The sequence below is a fragment of the Trichoderma aggressivum genome, assembly GCF_033847375.1.
Source record: "Trichoderma aggressivum f. europaeum strain CBS 100526 chromosome Unknown scaffold_011, whole genome shotgun sequence".
In the NCBI taxonomy this organism is placed as follows: Eukaryota; Fungi; Ascomycota; class Sordariomycetes; order Hypocreales; family Hypocreaceae; genus Trichoderma; species Trichoderma aggressivum.
The window spans coordinates 118,904-133,649 of NW_026946377.1; the positions used below are offsets into that span (position 1 = coordinate 118,904).

Sequence of the window (14,746 nt, forward strand, 5' to 3'; positions counted from 1 at the left end):
AGCTTCCCTGGTTGCCCAAAGGGGACCAACCAAACACCGTCCACATCACCACTTGTTCTTGTTGGCAGTGCATTGGGCATGGAGTCAAGTTGCTATCAGCATTTGATAGTAGTATGTAGTAGCAGTAGTAATGGCAGCAATAACGGCCAGGGTATGGCGGGCATGGCGGATATATAAAGGTATACATATATACGTGAGGAGGAGCAGCATCAGCATGATGGAGGTAGCGCATCCACGTATTCTCTGCTTCCCATCATGTCTCTGCCCCTGAAGTCCAAACAATTCTGACAAGCTCCCTAGCTAATCAAACTAGTAGCCAAATGCATGTATTAATATACATATATTCAGTTTTGCGCTCTGCCTCACTGTGCTTTCCCTCACTCTTTCTGCCTTTCTCTCTGTCTTCTTTCTTTGCTTGCAGGCAGAGCATCTTGCACACCTAGCTTGTAACAGCAATGCAACCGTTCTTCCGCTGATGACGATGAAAAATGACAAAGCCAACAAGGTTAAAGGCGAGGAGCTTATGCCGAATTGCACCAAAGCAATTTATCATCGAAGCGATAAATTGCACCAAAGCAATTTATCATCGAAGCAATTTATCATCGAAGCGATAATAGCCTGGAACTCCAAAAACATCGTGACTGTAACAATGGCATCGATAATACCAGACTTGCGCAGCGCCTCCCCGTCTGGCTAGTAGCCCACGACTCCATGGACAGCATCTTCAGAGAAGAACCTGAGAAGGGGATAGGAAGCTTCTTCAATAATCGGAGGTACGACGAGAGGGGTGATGAATGGAACTAGAAGAGATGCTTCAGATTCCCCAATACTGGAGAGTATGGCACAGTGCGTTCGATATGGGATTCGCCTGAAGCTGCAGAGTACTCGTACAGCCTCGTGCAGCATAATCCCATCATCTCCGCCTCCTAGCACACCGTCTGCTCTTAACCCGTACGCTTCTGCTGTCCCTTTTCTCAACATGGCTAGCAACGCGGCACCAGACTCCCCAAGCACCAATGTCAACACGCAGTCCTCCTCGCCGGGGTTAGTGAGACGGTTCTTCTGTGATTCCACAATTAGACAGCCGTGCCAACCCCGCAGACTGTTCTCTGCTCGCGGGACTGGGGAATTCCGACATGTTGCCATCCAGGCGAGCAGAGGAAAAAGGACCGGGGTCTTGTTGGCTGTGGATAATGCGCGACAGCTTGTTGTTTTACCAAGTGGAGCGTCCCTTGTCCACCTCGGCGCTGCAGTATGCCATCTCTGGAGCTGTCCCTTCCACTTCATCATTTCCTTGTTCAAAACACTTTTGCCCAGATTTCTCTTGGTCCCCTTCCTCTCGTGCATATTAGGCTGACACACGATGAAGACGGGAACGGGAGCAGCGATGGCAGCGACAACCGGAACCCAACCCCGTTAACCAATTCTTTCCAGCAGATGAAGGATGTCTTTGAATTCCAAGCACAAGGCACCACTGTCATTTGGCAAGTCCCAGTTGAGGGCGCAGAGCAGCGTGCTGGCCCTATAAATCTCGACGTAAATCACAATTCTAAAAGAAACCAAGGACTTTCCAAACCGCTCCGACCATGTGACCCCAACGTATTAGACCTTCAAGAAATCGCCTCCGACAAATCGTCTCCAAATACGCGCCCCGCCCCGAAACGGATCTCCCGCGTGCTAATGTCCAAGGGCTTGTACACTGGGGAACCAGGCCGAATCGTTGATGCAAGCACCACTGCGACAAGCGATGTTGTTCAAGCAGATTCTATCTTGCCCCATCAAAATCTCGGTAAGCACACCCAATTCCGCCCCTCCATACAAGATGCTTCTCCAGGCTCGGCTGATCTGTCATAGGAAAGCGGAAGCGCGAGGATGCCAGCTTGAATGACGATGCCATGCTGCCTAGTAAACGTGCCAAAACATTGCGTCGCTCTGTTTCGACCGTGATTGGATTGTTGACGCTATTTCTACAAGAGATTGATGCTGGATTTTGCCGGCATGGGCTCCAAGAGATGGAGGACAAACTCACAGAGATTCACACTGCGACTCATGCTACCATTGGCGAGGTTGCGAATTGGCTGACGTTTGACGGCCAGGGCGAATTCGCAGAGTTGGGACGTGGCGTGAAGGAGGTTTCAAGACAACTATGCGAAGAGGCCGGCGGGCAGGTGGTTGAATGCCTGGACAAGCTCTCTGAGTTGGTAATTGACTTGGTCGAGATTCTAAGACAATCACACCCAGAGGCGGACGAGTATTTTGAACAGCACGTCGAGAAAGAATCAGGTGACTATGGGGATCAATTGACGGCAGATGCGGGAGAAACAAGGGCGGAATGTAGGGACAAGGAGTTGGATGGTGCACAGGTGCCGTCTTGAAGAAGCCTTCTCTCTGCACTTCGAGGAACCTTATATATATCGCACTCGGTAGGAACGAACAAGCTCGGCGGGTTGACTAGGAGATTGGGGGGTTCTCTTATACCGCGTTTCTCTAGCAGAATCCTGCGATGGCGCCCAGTGGCATCTGCAAGTCCTCACGAGGTGCAACGGAAATCGTAATGGAGCTGGGAAACGAGCCTCCAGTCAAGATGCGATTCGTAGCGCCGGCATGGTATGATGCGTCGTACTCGCGCTCCCATCCCGGTGGGCATCCGGGGCCCTCCACTGGCGAGATTTCGACGAGCAGCCGATGACCTTTTAGAACACGTCCAGTAGCCGGCATGATCTCGACATCAATCTTGACCACTTCTCCTGGTACGAGGGGTTGAGCATCTTCACGTCGATGAGTGTGCCAGGGGCGCTCTGTCGTACTGCGCTCAGGATCAGTCGCTCGACGGGAGACTTTGAGGCATCCCCAGGTCAAAGGACAGTTGATCCAGCTTCGTACGTGCGATGCGGAACCTCTCGCTCGCCATCCATGATACGCAGAGCAACAAAGACGTCAGCGTCCGACGTTGTGGACGACACCCACAGCGTTGCCCGAAAGCGTCCCACCAATTCGAGGTCTTCTTCCAATGGAGCTGATTCGAAGACTGCCATGGGCATTGCCTCGTTCCCATCTTCTACATCGGCTGAATATTCAGCAACTCCTTCCTGGCTAGGCGCGCGAGTGGAAATATGCCCAACACCCACGCTTGTGACTTCCAGGAAGAGCTTCTTCTACGCCTCGAAAACGGCTCTCCGAGCTCGCTGAAGACGGCACGGATGGCGGGGGATTGTTCAAAGGCGTCGATGTCGGAAGTGAACGAGATGCCGTCTGCATGTCTGTTCACGATATCACGCATGGTATCATCGATGGATACGCCATTTCGGAGGTCTCTTTCAACTGCCAAGCTCTGGACGAAACGCGCTTGGTTGACCGTCTCTGGAAGTGTCAAGTTTGAATTTCCCAGCTCAGTGACACTATCGCGGAGCGTGGCAAGCGTCAGTGAACCACCAACAGCGGAGCCAAGAGACAATTTGCCGATCGAAAAGCTCAAAATTTCACCATCTTGGTAGAAGAAACGTCCTTGCTGGTCAGTGACGCCTTACTGGGACGCTGTCCGATATCCTAGACCAACCAACGGCCTATCGTCAAATCGGCCGCCAAGAAGCTCAGGAACTTTTGATTGAAGCTTGGCCATTGGATTTTCACAAGTTTGTACAATTCAAAACAGTCGGGTTTCCTGCAAAAGACGCAAGTGGATTTTGTGGATTTTGTGAGAAGAAGTGTGCAAATGGCGGGTGTCCAGAAGCCTTTACGGAGCACTGAACCTGACAGCAGATGATTGTAGACGCCTTCATCATCATTTCGAACGTCCTTTTCAACAATCATTCAGGTCACTTTGATTGCCGAATGATTTGCCGCTGAATGACGCACTGCAAAATAGATGATATGCCGCTTGAGGATACGCCGCTCTCGAACAATAGATGCACCGCGATGCCAAAAGAGTCTCCTCGCCCGCGGGATAACAAGACTGTGGCTTCTGTCATCAAGGGATCGTGTGACTATAAGACTTGTAATGCGGACCGCAATGGATCTCCAAGTATTATCCGAATAAGAATTACTGTCTACACCGCTCCCCCCATCGAATATCTCAGCTGATTCTAAGTCTTGAACGATAAAAGTGAAAGATGCATATCGTTACAAATTTCGCCGTTAAGGATAAGTACAGTTATTATGAAGGGTTTGGAAACCACTTTCGGCCAGTCCAATGCCCCTTGGAACCACGGAAAGCGAATCAAATTCTGATGCTTTAACTACGGGTCCGAAGCCGTTCCTGGTGCTGTTCCTATTCCCAATGCCCATCCTTAACGTCCTCCCCTTGGACTGCGCACGGAGAAAATGTCCGGAACGTCCTTGGTAGGCCCTCGATCGCACAATTTATATACGTATATGTATCGCATTGAGTCCTCCCATGAGCACAACGAGTTCATTTAATGGAACCACCATCTTGAATACGCCAATCCGCCCCCGGCCAAGAACCTCACTCCAAATGCTGTGTCGTGGCCCACCGTCCCATGGCCAGAGAAGGGAGACTGGATCTCGCAGCGCTTGGTGGGCAGCAACGGCGACCCTCAGCAGAAGACGGGCCTATCCATCTGGTTCTTTAACGTTCATAAGGACATGGATCCGCAAACCGTCTTCAACAGCCTGGACGGCGAGGCTCTCGTTGTCCCCCAGTTCGGTTCGCTGGATATTACGACAGAGCTTGGCAAGATGCTGGTTAGGCACAACGAGATTGCCGTAATCCCGCGCGGCATCAGATATCGTGTGGCGCTACCTAATGGAAAGCCGTGCCGGGGGTACATCTGCGAGCTCTACCAGGGCTATTTCCGTCTGCCCGAACTCGGTATTATCGGGACGACTGGCTTGGCGAATTCCTATGACTTTCAGATACCAAAGGCTTCATTCGAGGGCCGCATTGAAAAGCGGCCGAACGGTGATCAAATCGCCGTCGCCAGCGAGACTTCGGTATGGAACATTGTATCTCGCCTGAATACAAAACTGTGGCGCTGTTCACAGCCTACGAGCCCTTTCAATGTCGTCGGCTGGCAGGGCACACTCTATCCTTACAAGTACGATTTGGCGCGCGTAGATGGCATCGCAAACATCCGCTACGGCCACGCCGATCCCTCCGTGTTTGTTGTTCTGACGGCTCCTTCGTTTGGCAAAGCCCCCGGCACTGCGGTGATTGACTTTGCCTGCGTCGGCCCCCGATGGCAGGTTGCCGAAGGCACGTACCCGTTGCCTTTGTTTCACCGTAACACGATGCAGGAGTTTGTTCTCGGCATCATTGATGACCAGCGCCTCGATACTCCGCTCAACGATCCCAAAGCCGACTTTAGCCCTTTTGCGGCCTTTCTCAACGGGACAATGGTGACGCATGGGCCTGACGAGAAGCATTACCAGGCCATGAAGGCATCGGACACTACTGAGCCGGTCATGGTACAGAATCAAGGCCTCACTTTCGGCCTGTTTGAGTTTGAGTGCCCCCTTTATTTGACGGATTGGGCCATGGAGGCGGCGAAGCAGAACTCCAAGCGCCAGTTTTCAGGTCAATTCGCTGAGACTAAGTAGCGAGATGGGAAATAGCAGAGTTGTGTATGCCAATAGAATGGTTAGATTGAATCAACAACTTTTCAGTAGCTTGTGCTAGGTACGTCTTAGCATCAGCAACGTTTGAACTTGCCTTGATCCGTTCCTGGCCTCGATATCTTCGGGTAGAGGCTCTCGTACAAATAGCAACAGTAATTGACTCAGCTCTACATGTCTGTATAGGATTGGAGATGGACTTGATGTAGTCCCCTTGTAGAATGGCAGAAGATTTATTCCTACGATCGCAAATACAGCTACAAGTCGGGTCCTTGCGTAGCTCCAGACAATAAAAATTTATGTCGTGATGCCTCCTTTTTTTCTTGAGTACATGTAGCCTCGTTCGGCGGGCATTCAGTTGTGATGGCGTGGGTAAGGAGAAGATTCTGTCGAGGGGTAAGACGTCAACCACGGGCGGCTGCCATATTCAACATCAGCATTGGGGGTATTTCGGTCATCACGGTATCAATACTGTGTCCATGACAAATTCCGAGTGACAATGGCCCTGTGGCTGCCGTTACTGGAGCGCGAGTCTGTCCGTCTTTCATCCCAAGACGGCCCGTCCAAAGACAATCCGCCCGACACTAAGAACGGGACCTGAACAGTTTGCCCGGCAAAGCACTTGAACATGCCGCCCTAAATGCACCATGGTTTATGAACTAAACGAGAATAAAGATGTACTTGATGCTTCATCATGCATGTTAATTAGTCTGGAAGCTCGCATGCTAAAATTCCAAGAGGATATCGATACAACAAACTGATAGTCTTTGAACCAACACATGTTCAAATGTAAAGAGACAAGAAATCGTAAATCAAAATCCAGCAAAGCCTTCTGACCAGATCCAATTCGAGTCTTTGGTAATGTAGTCAAAGTTGTCCATCCCATCTTGAACGATAACGTCTTCCCCTATGCTGAATCGTGCGTCGGGTTCTTGGTAAAGAGCGAGAGCGGGATCTATTAGCGCTTCTGCATGGTTGATTGACGTCGCCTCCTTCAGTGACAAGGCGTTGATGTGGTCTGGAAAGAACAAGATGCGGGACACGATCCAATGGTCGTCGTCGCCCGGTTTGCTGTCTGCCCATTCAAGGTCACTCAGCTTCTTTTCGTACCGCCGGAAAGAATCTATACGTCGCCCGTCAGTATAGCTATATCTCTGTTACGTCTACGTTCCGTTGCGACCTACTCAAGACAAATTGGCCAAGGCCCGAGAACTCTGCAAACCGTTCTAGGGTCATGGTCAAGATTTGCAAGGAAAGCGACGCCCTCTCTGCCAGTTCCGGATCAGCTCGGGTGAATAGCTTGACGAGCAATTGGAGGCACGCGGGCACCCATAGAACAGAGGCAAGGTAAGGACAGCAGCGCGGCACATCGTCGGCCGACGAGTCTCGAAGAATGGAGCAAACGGTCTCGGATGCGGACAGCGCCCGTGAAAACGCTTTGGCCTCGGGTGATGTGCCATTGTCGCTGCCCTGTCGTCGCTGGCGGGACAAGTCGTGACAGATGGTAAAGATGTCAGAGGGCGTTGCATGTTTGAAGCATCGAATCTTGCTGGAGATGGTAAAGACACTGCATTTTAGGTCAGCGGCGAGGCTGCTGAGACGGGACAGGATGCGACTTGCGATTCGAGCAATAAACGCAGATGGAAATGGTCGGTCGAAATCTTGAACTGCCCAGCATCTCCCGTCTTCGATTCCATGGGCATGTTCTGTTTGTAAAACGTAGCACACTCGTCGATTTTTGTGAGAATGTCGTTTGATTCGAGAGCGTCATCATCATTCATCGCCTCCTCGAGCATCTTTGCGCCGAGATGCATTGTTCTGATCCGATGTGCCAAGATGGAGAGCTGAGGCCGTACTGTCAGAGAGGCTCGCAAATCATCGAGGCTCGCTGGTAGGAAGTCCGATGGGCAGTGACGCCCTTGGAACCAGTCCTTGTCGTCGCAGGGAAGCTTTGTCTTGCATTTCCCCCAATCAATCATGCGCGGTCTGTCCTTGGTTACGCAGATGAAGTTCTCCAGATACGCAATGACCCACCAGGTGCGCCGTAGCTCTTCTTTCTTGACCCATATGGATTTGCAAGGATCTGAATCGCTGGCTCTCGACGTGAACATTGTTTCGTTGTTGTAATCGACCTGATCCAGGCCGCAATCAAGAGCTAATCGCACCGTAGTTGTTAATAATGAATACGTTCGACCACCGAGTCCGATTCCCATTTGTGCAAAGGTAATAATGGCGGCAGCTTGCACGACGGTAATCGAGGGTCTCTGCATCCCGCCGCTTTCAAGCTCCAGCTTGTCCATTCTCGAGGTTTCATTCATGAGCAGCCGGTATGCCTGACTGAGAAACCCTTGACCGCGCTCCCATCGCTTTCGGCTCTTGTAGTGGCCGTCATCTTGGCTGCCGTAGCTACCTGGCGCCTGGCGCAGCAGCATGCGGTCGAAAAGGTCGACTTCAGGATGATCCGAATATCTGGCCGCCAAAGAAAACATGCTTGACAGGATCAGCGTTGCCTGCTCGTCCAACGCGTACGAGCCACTTTCCACTCGGCCGACAAAGCTCGGTTGGTGAAGGAGGCGGATCTGCGGATGAACATGGTCAAAGTAGACATTTAACAGGTGAATGATGAGTGCCTTTGGAGGAAGAGGAGGAGGATCTTGTCTGGGGGAATTGCTCCACGGCTGTTGCCAAGGCAGAGATTCGGTGGCCGTCGCCAATGCCGATGCTGCAGCCTCGAGTGTAGGATCCAGGCTCGAGAGGGGATGAAGCGTGTCTTGGGAGAAGGAGGACTGAGACCAGCTCATCTGCCCCAGGGCATCTTGCGACCAATTGTCTTCCCATTCGCCATTGTCGAGTGTTGAGCCCGAAGCTTGTGTTTCTTGGGGCGGCTGAGGGTCTAATGATGTGCATATAGTAAGTAAGTGTCGAATGCGCTGAAGGTGTCGCTGAAGCAATCAACTGGCGCTCACCTGTTGTTGATTTGTCGCTCAAAGGTACCTGTATTCTTCTCTTGTAGCCCTTTCTCGGGCCGGGTTTCTTCGTAAAGGCAGGATAGATACAAGTTGCCATGGTTTGGGAGCATAGCGAGCACTGCGGCTTCGTCCCGCTACCTAAAAGGCACGTAACACGATCATGAGCAAAGGTGCAACGCAACACACGATTCTTCGTTCGCCGCGGAGCATCACATCAAAACTCACATCTCTTTTTCCTCCTGCGTGCAACAGCAGCTGTAGTTAGCTGGCAACGGCCATGACGTCGAGCAGAATCCAGAGCAGGGCGAGCAACTCACCGGCTGCAATTCTGACAGGCTCGGATCCGTTGGCTTTGGTGAGAGAGCATTTCCAGACAGCAGTGAGTGACTGGATCCAGTCGTCGGGCCAGCAATACGAACAAATCGCAACCACCTTTTGACCGATCTCCGTCTGCAAGCAAGCCGACATGCCCAAGATCAGGCACAAAACAACCTGACAAATGGAACAAACAAAGATTCCGTCCAGGTGCTGCAACTGCTGGTATTACTGCATCTCCCCCTCGCTTAGTGGATTAGTCAGCGCGACACCACTGTACTCCGTACCCAAGAATAAGATGTGCAGCACAGCATGGCTGACGCCTGACTTGACTCCTACACAAGGTAAGGTAAGCCAAGATTGTTGGTACCCGTAGCCATTATAGCTGAGGTGGATTTGGTCCTTGGAAGCGGTTGTGAAAGGCCTCGAGCAGCAACAGGTTGGTCCATCTGGCTGATCCAGTTGAGGCAGATTAAAGATGATTTCGGCCTCTGTAGACAATGTGAATATACTAGTACCTACCTATGCAAACCACCAATCTCATCATTCGATATACCGGCGCAAAGAGAAAACTACATGGACAGATACATCTGATACACTTACTACTATATACTCTTTACTACTATATTACTTGGGTACAGGTATGTATCACAATATGATGTATGGGCACTCAATACGTTTCAACCACAACAAGTGACTGAATTTTCAACTACCTATAACCTACCTAGTAAGTAAAGACTACCTAAAGATAAAAGATACTAACTTATCAAACGCTGGGGCGTAGCCTCCTTTTGACCTAGCTGTTGCAGCTTTCCTGAACCTCTTGATAACAAACATGATCCCCATACTAACTTGTAACCCATTGGGATAAACAACCTAGATGGAACAGGGTACATGTATCCTAAACGGTGCAAAACAAACAAACAAACAAACAAACAAACAAACAAAAAAACAAAAGATCCAAACAACCCAAAAAACAAAGATCCAAACAACCAAAAAAAAAAAGATCCAAACAACCAAAAAAACAAAGATCCAAACAACCAAAAAAACAAAAGATCCAAACAACCGAAAAAAAACAAAGGTCCAAGTCCTCCTGGGGCACGACTTCAACAATTCAATCATTTTTCTCTCTCTCTTTCCCAGTTTCCTCATTTTCCTCTCTCTCTTTCCCAGTTTCCTCATTTTTCTCTTCTCCCTTTCTCCCTTCTCTCGGTGGTTCAATCTCACTTCCGGGGGACTCTCTGTACAATAAAGTTAAGTCGAAGGAGGACAAAAAGCTCCAGCTCCTTAATCTGCTCATCGCCAATATCAGGTCGTGCCACACATGGGTAAATCGTGAGAAATGGGAGGCCTTTCCCGGCTCGTTCAACTTCTTGCTCTTCCCGCAGCAGCTGACACTGGCTACTGTTGATGGCTTGAGGTTTCATGAGCTCTGGTAGTTGGGGGTATCGGACGAGGTCTCGCAAGATCTGGTGAACAAGAAGGAAGTGGCACATAATCCTCTGCACCAATTTCTCCGAAACGTACTGTATCGCATCGGCGTTGTTTGTTTCCTGGTCGGTGACGGTCATGACGTCAAAGCGCCCCGTCCCGGTGGACGTGTATGGCAGAAGATTCTTATCCCGCTCCATGACGGAAAATAGTACCTTGAAAGCGTCGAGCGTGACTGTGTGGCACTCAAGGATGATTTGACGAAGGGGTCCAGGCACGGGATTGGGCCCCTTTCCGAAAATCCACTGATTCGGTAGACCTCGAAGGGCCTTGGTGAAGTCACGCGAGACAGTCATTGTCCTCAAGAACAGGATATCAAAGCGCAAGTTCCAGTTGCCGTAGTCAAAATTCGCTCCTGGTTGTGCCTTGACGATCTTCCCATCGGGATTCTGTTTGCTAGCTGTGTCCCAGGCCTTGACCTGAGCATGAAACAGGATGCTGACTTGACACAGGTTCCGGGCGTATTCTTCAGTACATTCCCTTCGCTTAACCGCCCTATTTATCCTTTCGGCAAAGTCGCAGGCCCTCGCACAAACCTCGCGGGCATCGGCTCTGACCATGGCGAGATTTTCCCAAACGGCGTGAAATTTGGAATCGTCGAAAGGGTTTGGGGTGGATGGCTGCATCTGTGGTTGCTGTATCTGTGATTGCTGCATCTGTTGTTGCTGCATCTGTTGTTGTTGCTGCATCTGTTGTTGTTGCTGCATCTGTTGTTGCTGCACCTGTTGTTGTTGCTGCATCTGTTGTTGCTGCATCTGTTGTTGTTGCTGCATCTGTTGTTGTTGCTGCATCTGTTGTTGCTGCACCTGTTGCTGTTGCTGCATCTGTTGTTGCTGCACCTGTTGTTGTTGTTGCATCTGTTGTTGCTCAAGGTCAAGCCGCTGAGGGTTAAACCACGTGGACCCTTGCTCATGCTCCTGTGGTTGAAACGGCTGTTGAAGCAGTCCTAGTAGACTCTGGGTTTGTTGAGGCTGCTGTTGCTGAAGCTCCAAAGTGAAGTTATTGGATTGTGGCTGCTCCTTCTGGGGCTGTTGTTGCTCTTGCTGAGACTCTTGTTGCTCTTGAAGCAAAGTAGACTCATTAGATTGCAGCTGCTCTTGCTGAGACTGTTGTTGCTGAAGCTCCAGAGTAAACTCATTGGATTGCAGCTCCAAAGTAAACTCATTAAATTGCGGCTGCTCTTGCTGAGACTGTTGTTGCTCTTGCTGAGACTCTTGTTGCTCTTGCAGCAAAGTAAACTCATTGGATTGCAGCTCCAAAGTAAACTCATTAGATTGCAGCTCCAAAGTAAACTCATCTGATTGCAGCTCCAAAGTAAACTCATTGGATTGCATTTGCTCTTGCTGAGACTGTTGTTGCTGAAGCTCCAAAGTAAACTCATTGGTGAATTGCAGCTGCTCTTGCTGAGACTGCTGTTGCTGAAGCTCCAAAGTAAACTCATTGGATTGCAGCTCCAAAGTAAACTCATTGGATTGCGGCTGCTCTTGATGGAACTGTTGTTGCTCTTGCAGCAAAGTAAGCTCATTGGTGAATTGCAGCTGCTCTTGCTGGGACTGCTCATCGAGTGGAAGCTGGGCCGGGAGGTTAGAGTCCATGTCCGACGCGGATCTTTGTTCTTGAGGCTCTTGTTCTGTTGTGCCAGTAAACGCACGGATAAACTCCATGTATTCCATTTCCATGGCGATAACTTGACGGCTAGGGACGACACAAAAGCTGTCGGCTTCGTGGCCCGCTCCGTTTTCCATGAAGGCGTCCATCTTCTCGGCTGGTTTGGTTATCTCCATGGCATCATCAAAAAAGTGGCTGCTCGGTTCAGGTGCATCGTCGGGACTTGGGACGTATGCTGCTGTTCCGGCTTGCGTGATATCGCCATCCCAGATTGGTTCAGTCATATCGGAGGGGAGATCCTTGAACAATTCAAAGCGGCCATGGGCATCGCTAGCTTGGTTGTCGCGGTCCATTGTTGCAGTGATGTTGATATCGAGCAGAGGATTATTGCTTTGAATATCGAGCAGAGGATTATTGCTTTGAATATCGAGCAGAGGATTATTGCTTTGAATATCGAGCAGAGGATTATTGCTTTGATCACTACAATTTTCTCAGGAGCTCTACCACCAAGCTTCTTTTGGAGGCTTCTGGCCTGGCTAGGGACTTTATAGAATTCTTGAGGATGTATTGCTTAGAGCGCGGTGTAGAGATGTTGAGAGTAGCAATATGCAGGGTCAAAATCTGGGGGGAAATTCTTGAGGATATTTTGCTTAGAGCGCGGTGTAGAGATGTTGAGAGTAGCTGTATGCAGGGTCAAAATCTGGGGGGAAATTCTTTTGGATCTCGGCGGGCCTCTTGCACCTTTATATACCCAGCATTCGGGAATGAAAATTTTCATTACTCAAACTATAAGACTCGGGGTAGAAAAGTTTATATCAGGGGAAAACCTTATACATGTTGTCTGAAGACCTTGTACATGTAGTTTGAAGACCTTGTACATGTAGTTTCAAGGCCTTTGATATGTTGGAAACATATTGCGCCGCTTCTTCGTTTGCCATTCCTTTCGTCTCTTATCTCTTTCTGCCTCTCGTAAGAGATACGAGACGACGAGGCAATGCCAACGTCCTTGGCTGTGTCAAGCGCGTAGACACAATGGACTGGACGAGAGGCTACGGCCGAGGGAACGAGGATGAAGAGCAACGTCATGATGCTACCAATTGCCACCACCAGCTCCATACGCGTCCGTACTGCTTCCTTGTGATTCCACCCCTATTGCTTGCGTTTAGATTTTCCCAAAAGTTGTGGCGCGAGCTACCGTGTAGGTTTTTCCTCCTGGACAGATTTTTCCTTGGATGAGGTGTTTTGCGAGCGTTTTTGTCTTTTCGCACCCCGCATTCGAAGCGGGATCAAGAAAAGGACAAGCTACGATCAAACAAAGTTGTAACGTAGCTCCTCAAGAAGATTCGTTGACGGGATATGACGTGGCCAAGTGGTGCAATGGTGGATGTCGAAGTTGAAGCTGCCTCGGTGTCTTGACCACCACACCACCTGCAAATCTCTTGCCATCACGGCCAGTTGAGGTGCATCTTGCAACGCCGAGATGTGTATCTTCCGTCTTTCGGCAACTCTTGTCCATTGAGTCAACATGGGGGCACGACGGAATGCTTGGAGTGATTCGAGTCTGTGGATGTCTCGACTGTACGTACACCTGCCGGCTGAACAAGAACAAACCTTATACAAGGTTCGCTTTGAGTTCTTGAATTTACGACGGCGATAATGACTCCAAGAATGACTCGTACGCGGATTTAATGTTGTCTGTTGGGGTATGAAATCGAAGGCTGAGGGGGATGGACGATGGGACTGAACGGGACGCCACTGCTGGAGTGGCTTTGCGGGCGGAGACTTTTGGAGGGAAGCGGAAATTGAGAAGAAGAAAGAAAAAAACCGAACAGCAACAATGAGAAAACGCAATTCGCCATTTGTTGTTGATTTCTCGGGCTCGTGGGCACACAGGCGTTGCCGCGTCGACGGACTGTGAGGTCCAAGTAAAGTATGTAGCTTTCACGATGCTCCCCCACAGACGGCGCCATCCAACTGCCAGATCTACCTAGTAGGCACTAAAGCATGGAGGTGGCGCTACTAGGAGCTGAAACCCCAGGCGCCAATTTTCCAGTGGCTTGAAATGTCCATTCCAAATTCCCTTGTAGGGAACTTTACGGGCCCGGCTTTAACGCCAACTGACAGCGCCCGAGATTTCCCCGACCGTTTCACTCACATGGAGTTCACATGGATTGAGGCCATCAATTGCCTTGTTTATTAGCAGCCATCGGGTCCATTGGACGCTGCAACGCCACAAAAGCCAATCTTACAGGTAATGGATCGCTCACTTACAAGCACATCTCAGTGCTGGAAATTATTCTCCGGGCTCTCATACGTGTACGTGTACCCTGTCTGTCTCTCTGCGAGACTTTCCTGATACTTGTCCGTTCCATTTCCAACAGATTAAACAGCGCCCTCGCCTCCACAACAGCCATCTCGTTGATATTTCTTGTGCTATTGTTGAATTGACTCTCGATTCATGGCTTAATTATACCTTCCAATACCACCAAAGCCAAATCCCACGGATGAGTCTCAACGGTCGAGTCTATGGATGCTCCCACCCCCCCAAAGGGCAGCGATGCTATGAGATTTGGCTTCTTGGGAGCGGCCGATGCTGCGTAAACCTTGATTCTCTGCCAAATCGCTCCCATCTGGGCCCGGTCAGAATACGCTTGTTGAGACCAGAGGGATCAGCCAAGCGACGATGCTATTCTGCCACATCACCCGCCCGCCTCTGCCCAGCTCTCCTCAGCTTCAACTCTGGCCTATGCGTCGTCTTCTCTCCCTCTTGATGGAAACACACGTGGCTAACA

General features: G+C 50.2%; 5 protein-coding genes across 5 annotated transcripts; 2 read left to right on the plus strand and 3 right to left on the minus strand.

Moving 5' to 3' along the window:
• Positions 1–838: 838 nt before the first annotated feature.
• Triagg1_3685 (uncharacterized protein) lies at positions 839–2,375 on the plus strand (the record flags this gene model as incomplete). Its single annotated transcript, XM_062898004.1, has 4 exons — positions 839–1,044; positions 1,102–1,252; positions 1,318–1,789; positions 1,855–2,375. 4 exons carry the CDS (start codon positions 839–841, stop codon positions 2,373–2,375), a joined length of 1,350 nt encoding a protein of 449 aa, XP_062757188.1.
• A 112-nt stretch (positions 2,376–2,487) lies between these two features.
• On the minus strand, positions 2,488–3,619 carry Triagg1_3686 (uncharacterized protein; the record flags this gene model as incomplete). The annotated part of the gene is made up of 4 exons (XM_062898005.1): positions 2,488–2,806; positions 2,884–3,093; positions 3,171–3,508; positions 3,557–3,619. 4 exons carry the CDS (start codon positions 3,617–3,619, stop codon positions 2,488–2,490), a joined length of 930 nt encoding a protein of 309 aa, XP_062757189.1.
• A 983-nt stretch (positions 3,620–4,602) lies between these two features.
• Positions 4,603–5,556, plus strand: Triagg1_3687 (uncharacterized protein; the record flags this gene model as incomplete). The annotated part of the gene is made up of 1 exon (XM_062898006.1): positions 4,603–5,556. One exon carries the CDS (start codon positions 4,603–4,605, stop codon positions 5,554–5,556), a length of 954 nt encoding a protein of 317 aa, XP_062757190.1.
• An 827-nt stretch (positions 5,557–6,383) lies between these two features.
• Positions 6,384–9,008, minus strand: Triagg1_3688 (transcriptional regulator family: Fungal Specific TF; the record flags this gene model as incomplete). Its single annotated transcript, XM_062898007.1, has 6 exons — positions 6,384–6,694; positions 6,756–7,186; positions 7,240–8,464; positions 8,566–8,674; positions 8,727–8,779; positions 8,858–9,008. 6 exons carry the CDS (start codon positions 9,006–9,008, stop codon positions 6,384–6,386), a joined length of 2,280 nt encoding a protein of 759 aa, XP_062757191.1.
• Positions 9,009–10,078: 1,070 nt separating this feature from the next.
• Triagg1_3689 (uncharacterized protein) lies at positions 10,079–12,307 on the minus strand (the record flags this gene model as incomplete). The annotated part of the gene is made up of 1 exon (XM_062898009.1): positions 10,079–12,307. One exon carries the CDS (start codon positions 12,305–12,307, stop codon positions 10,079–10,081), a length of 2,229 nt encoding a protein of 742 aa, XP_062757192.1.
• Positions 12,308–14,746: the final 2,439 nt, after the last annotated feature.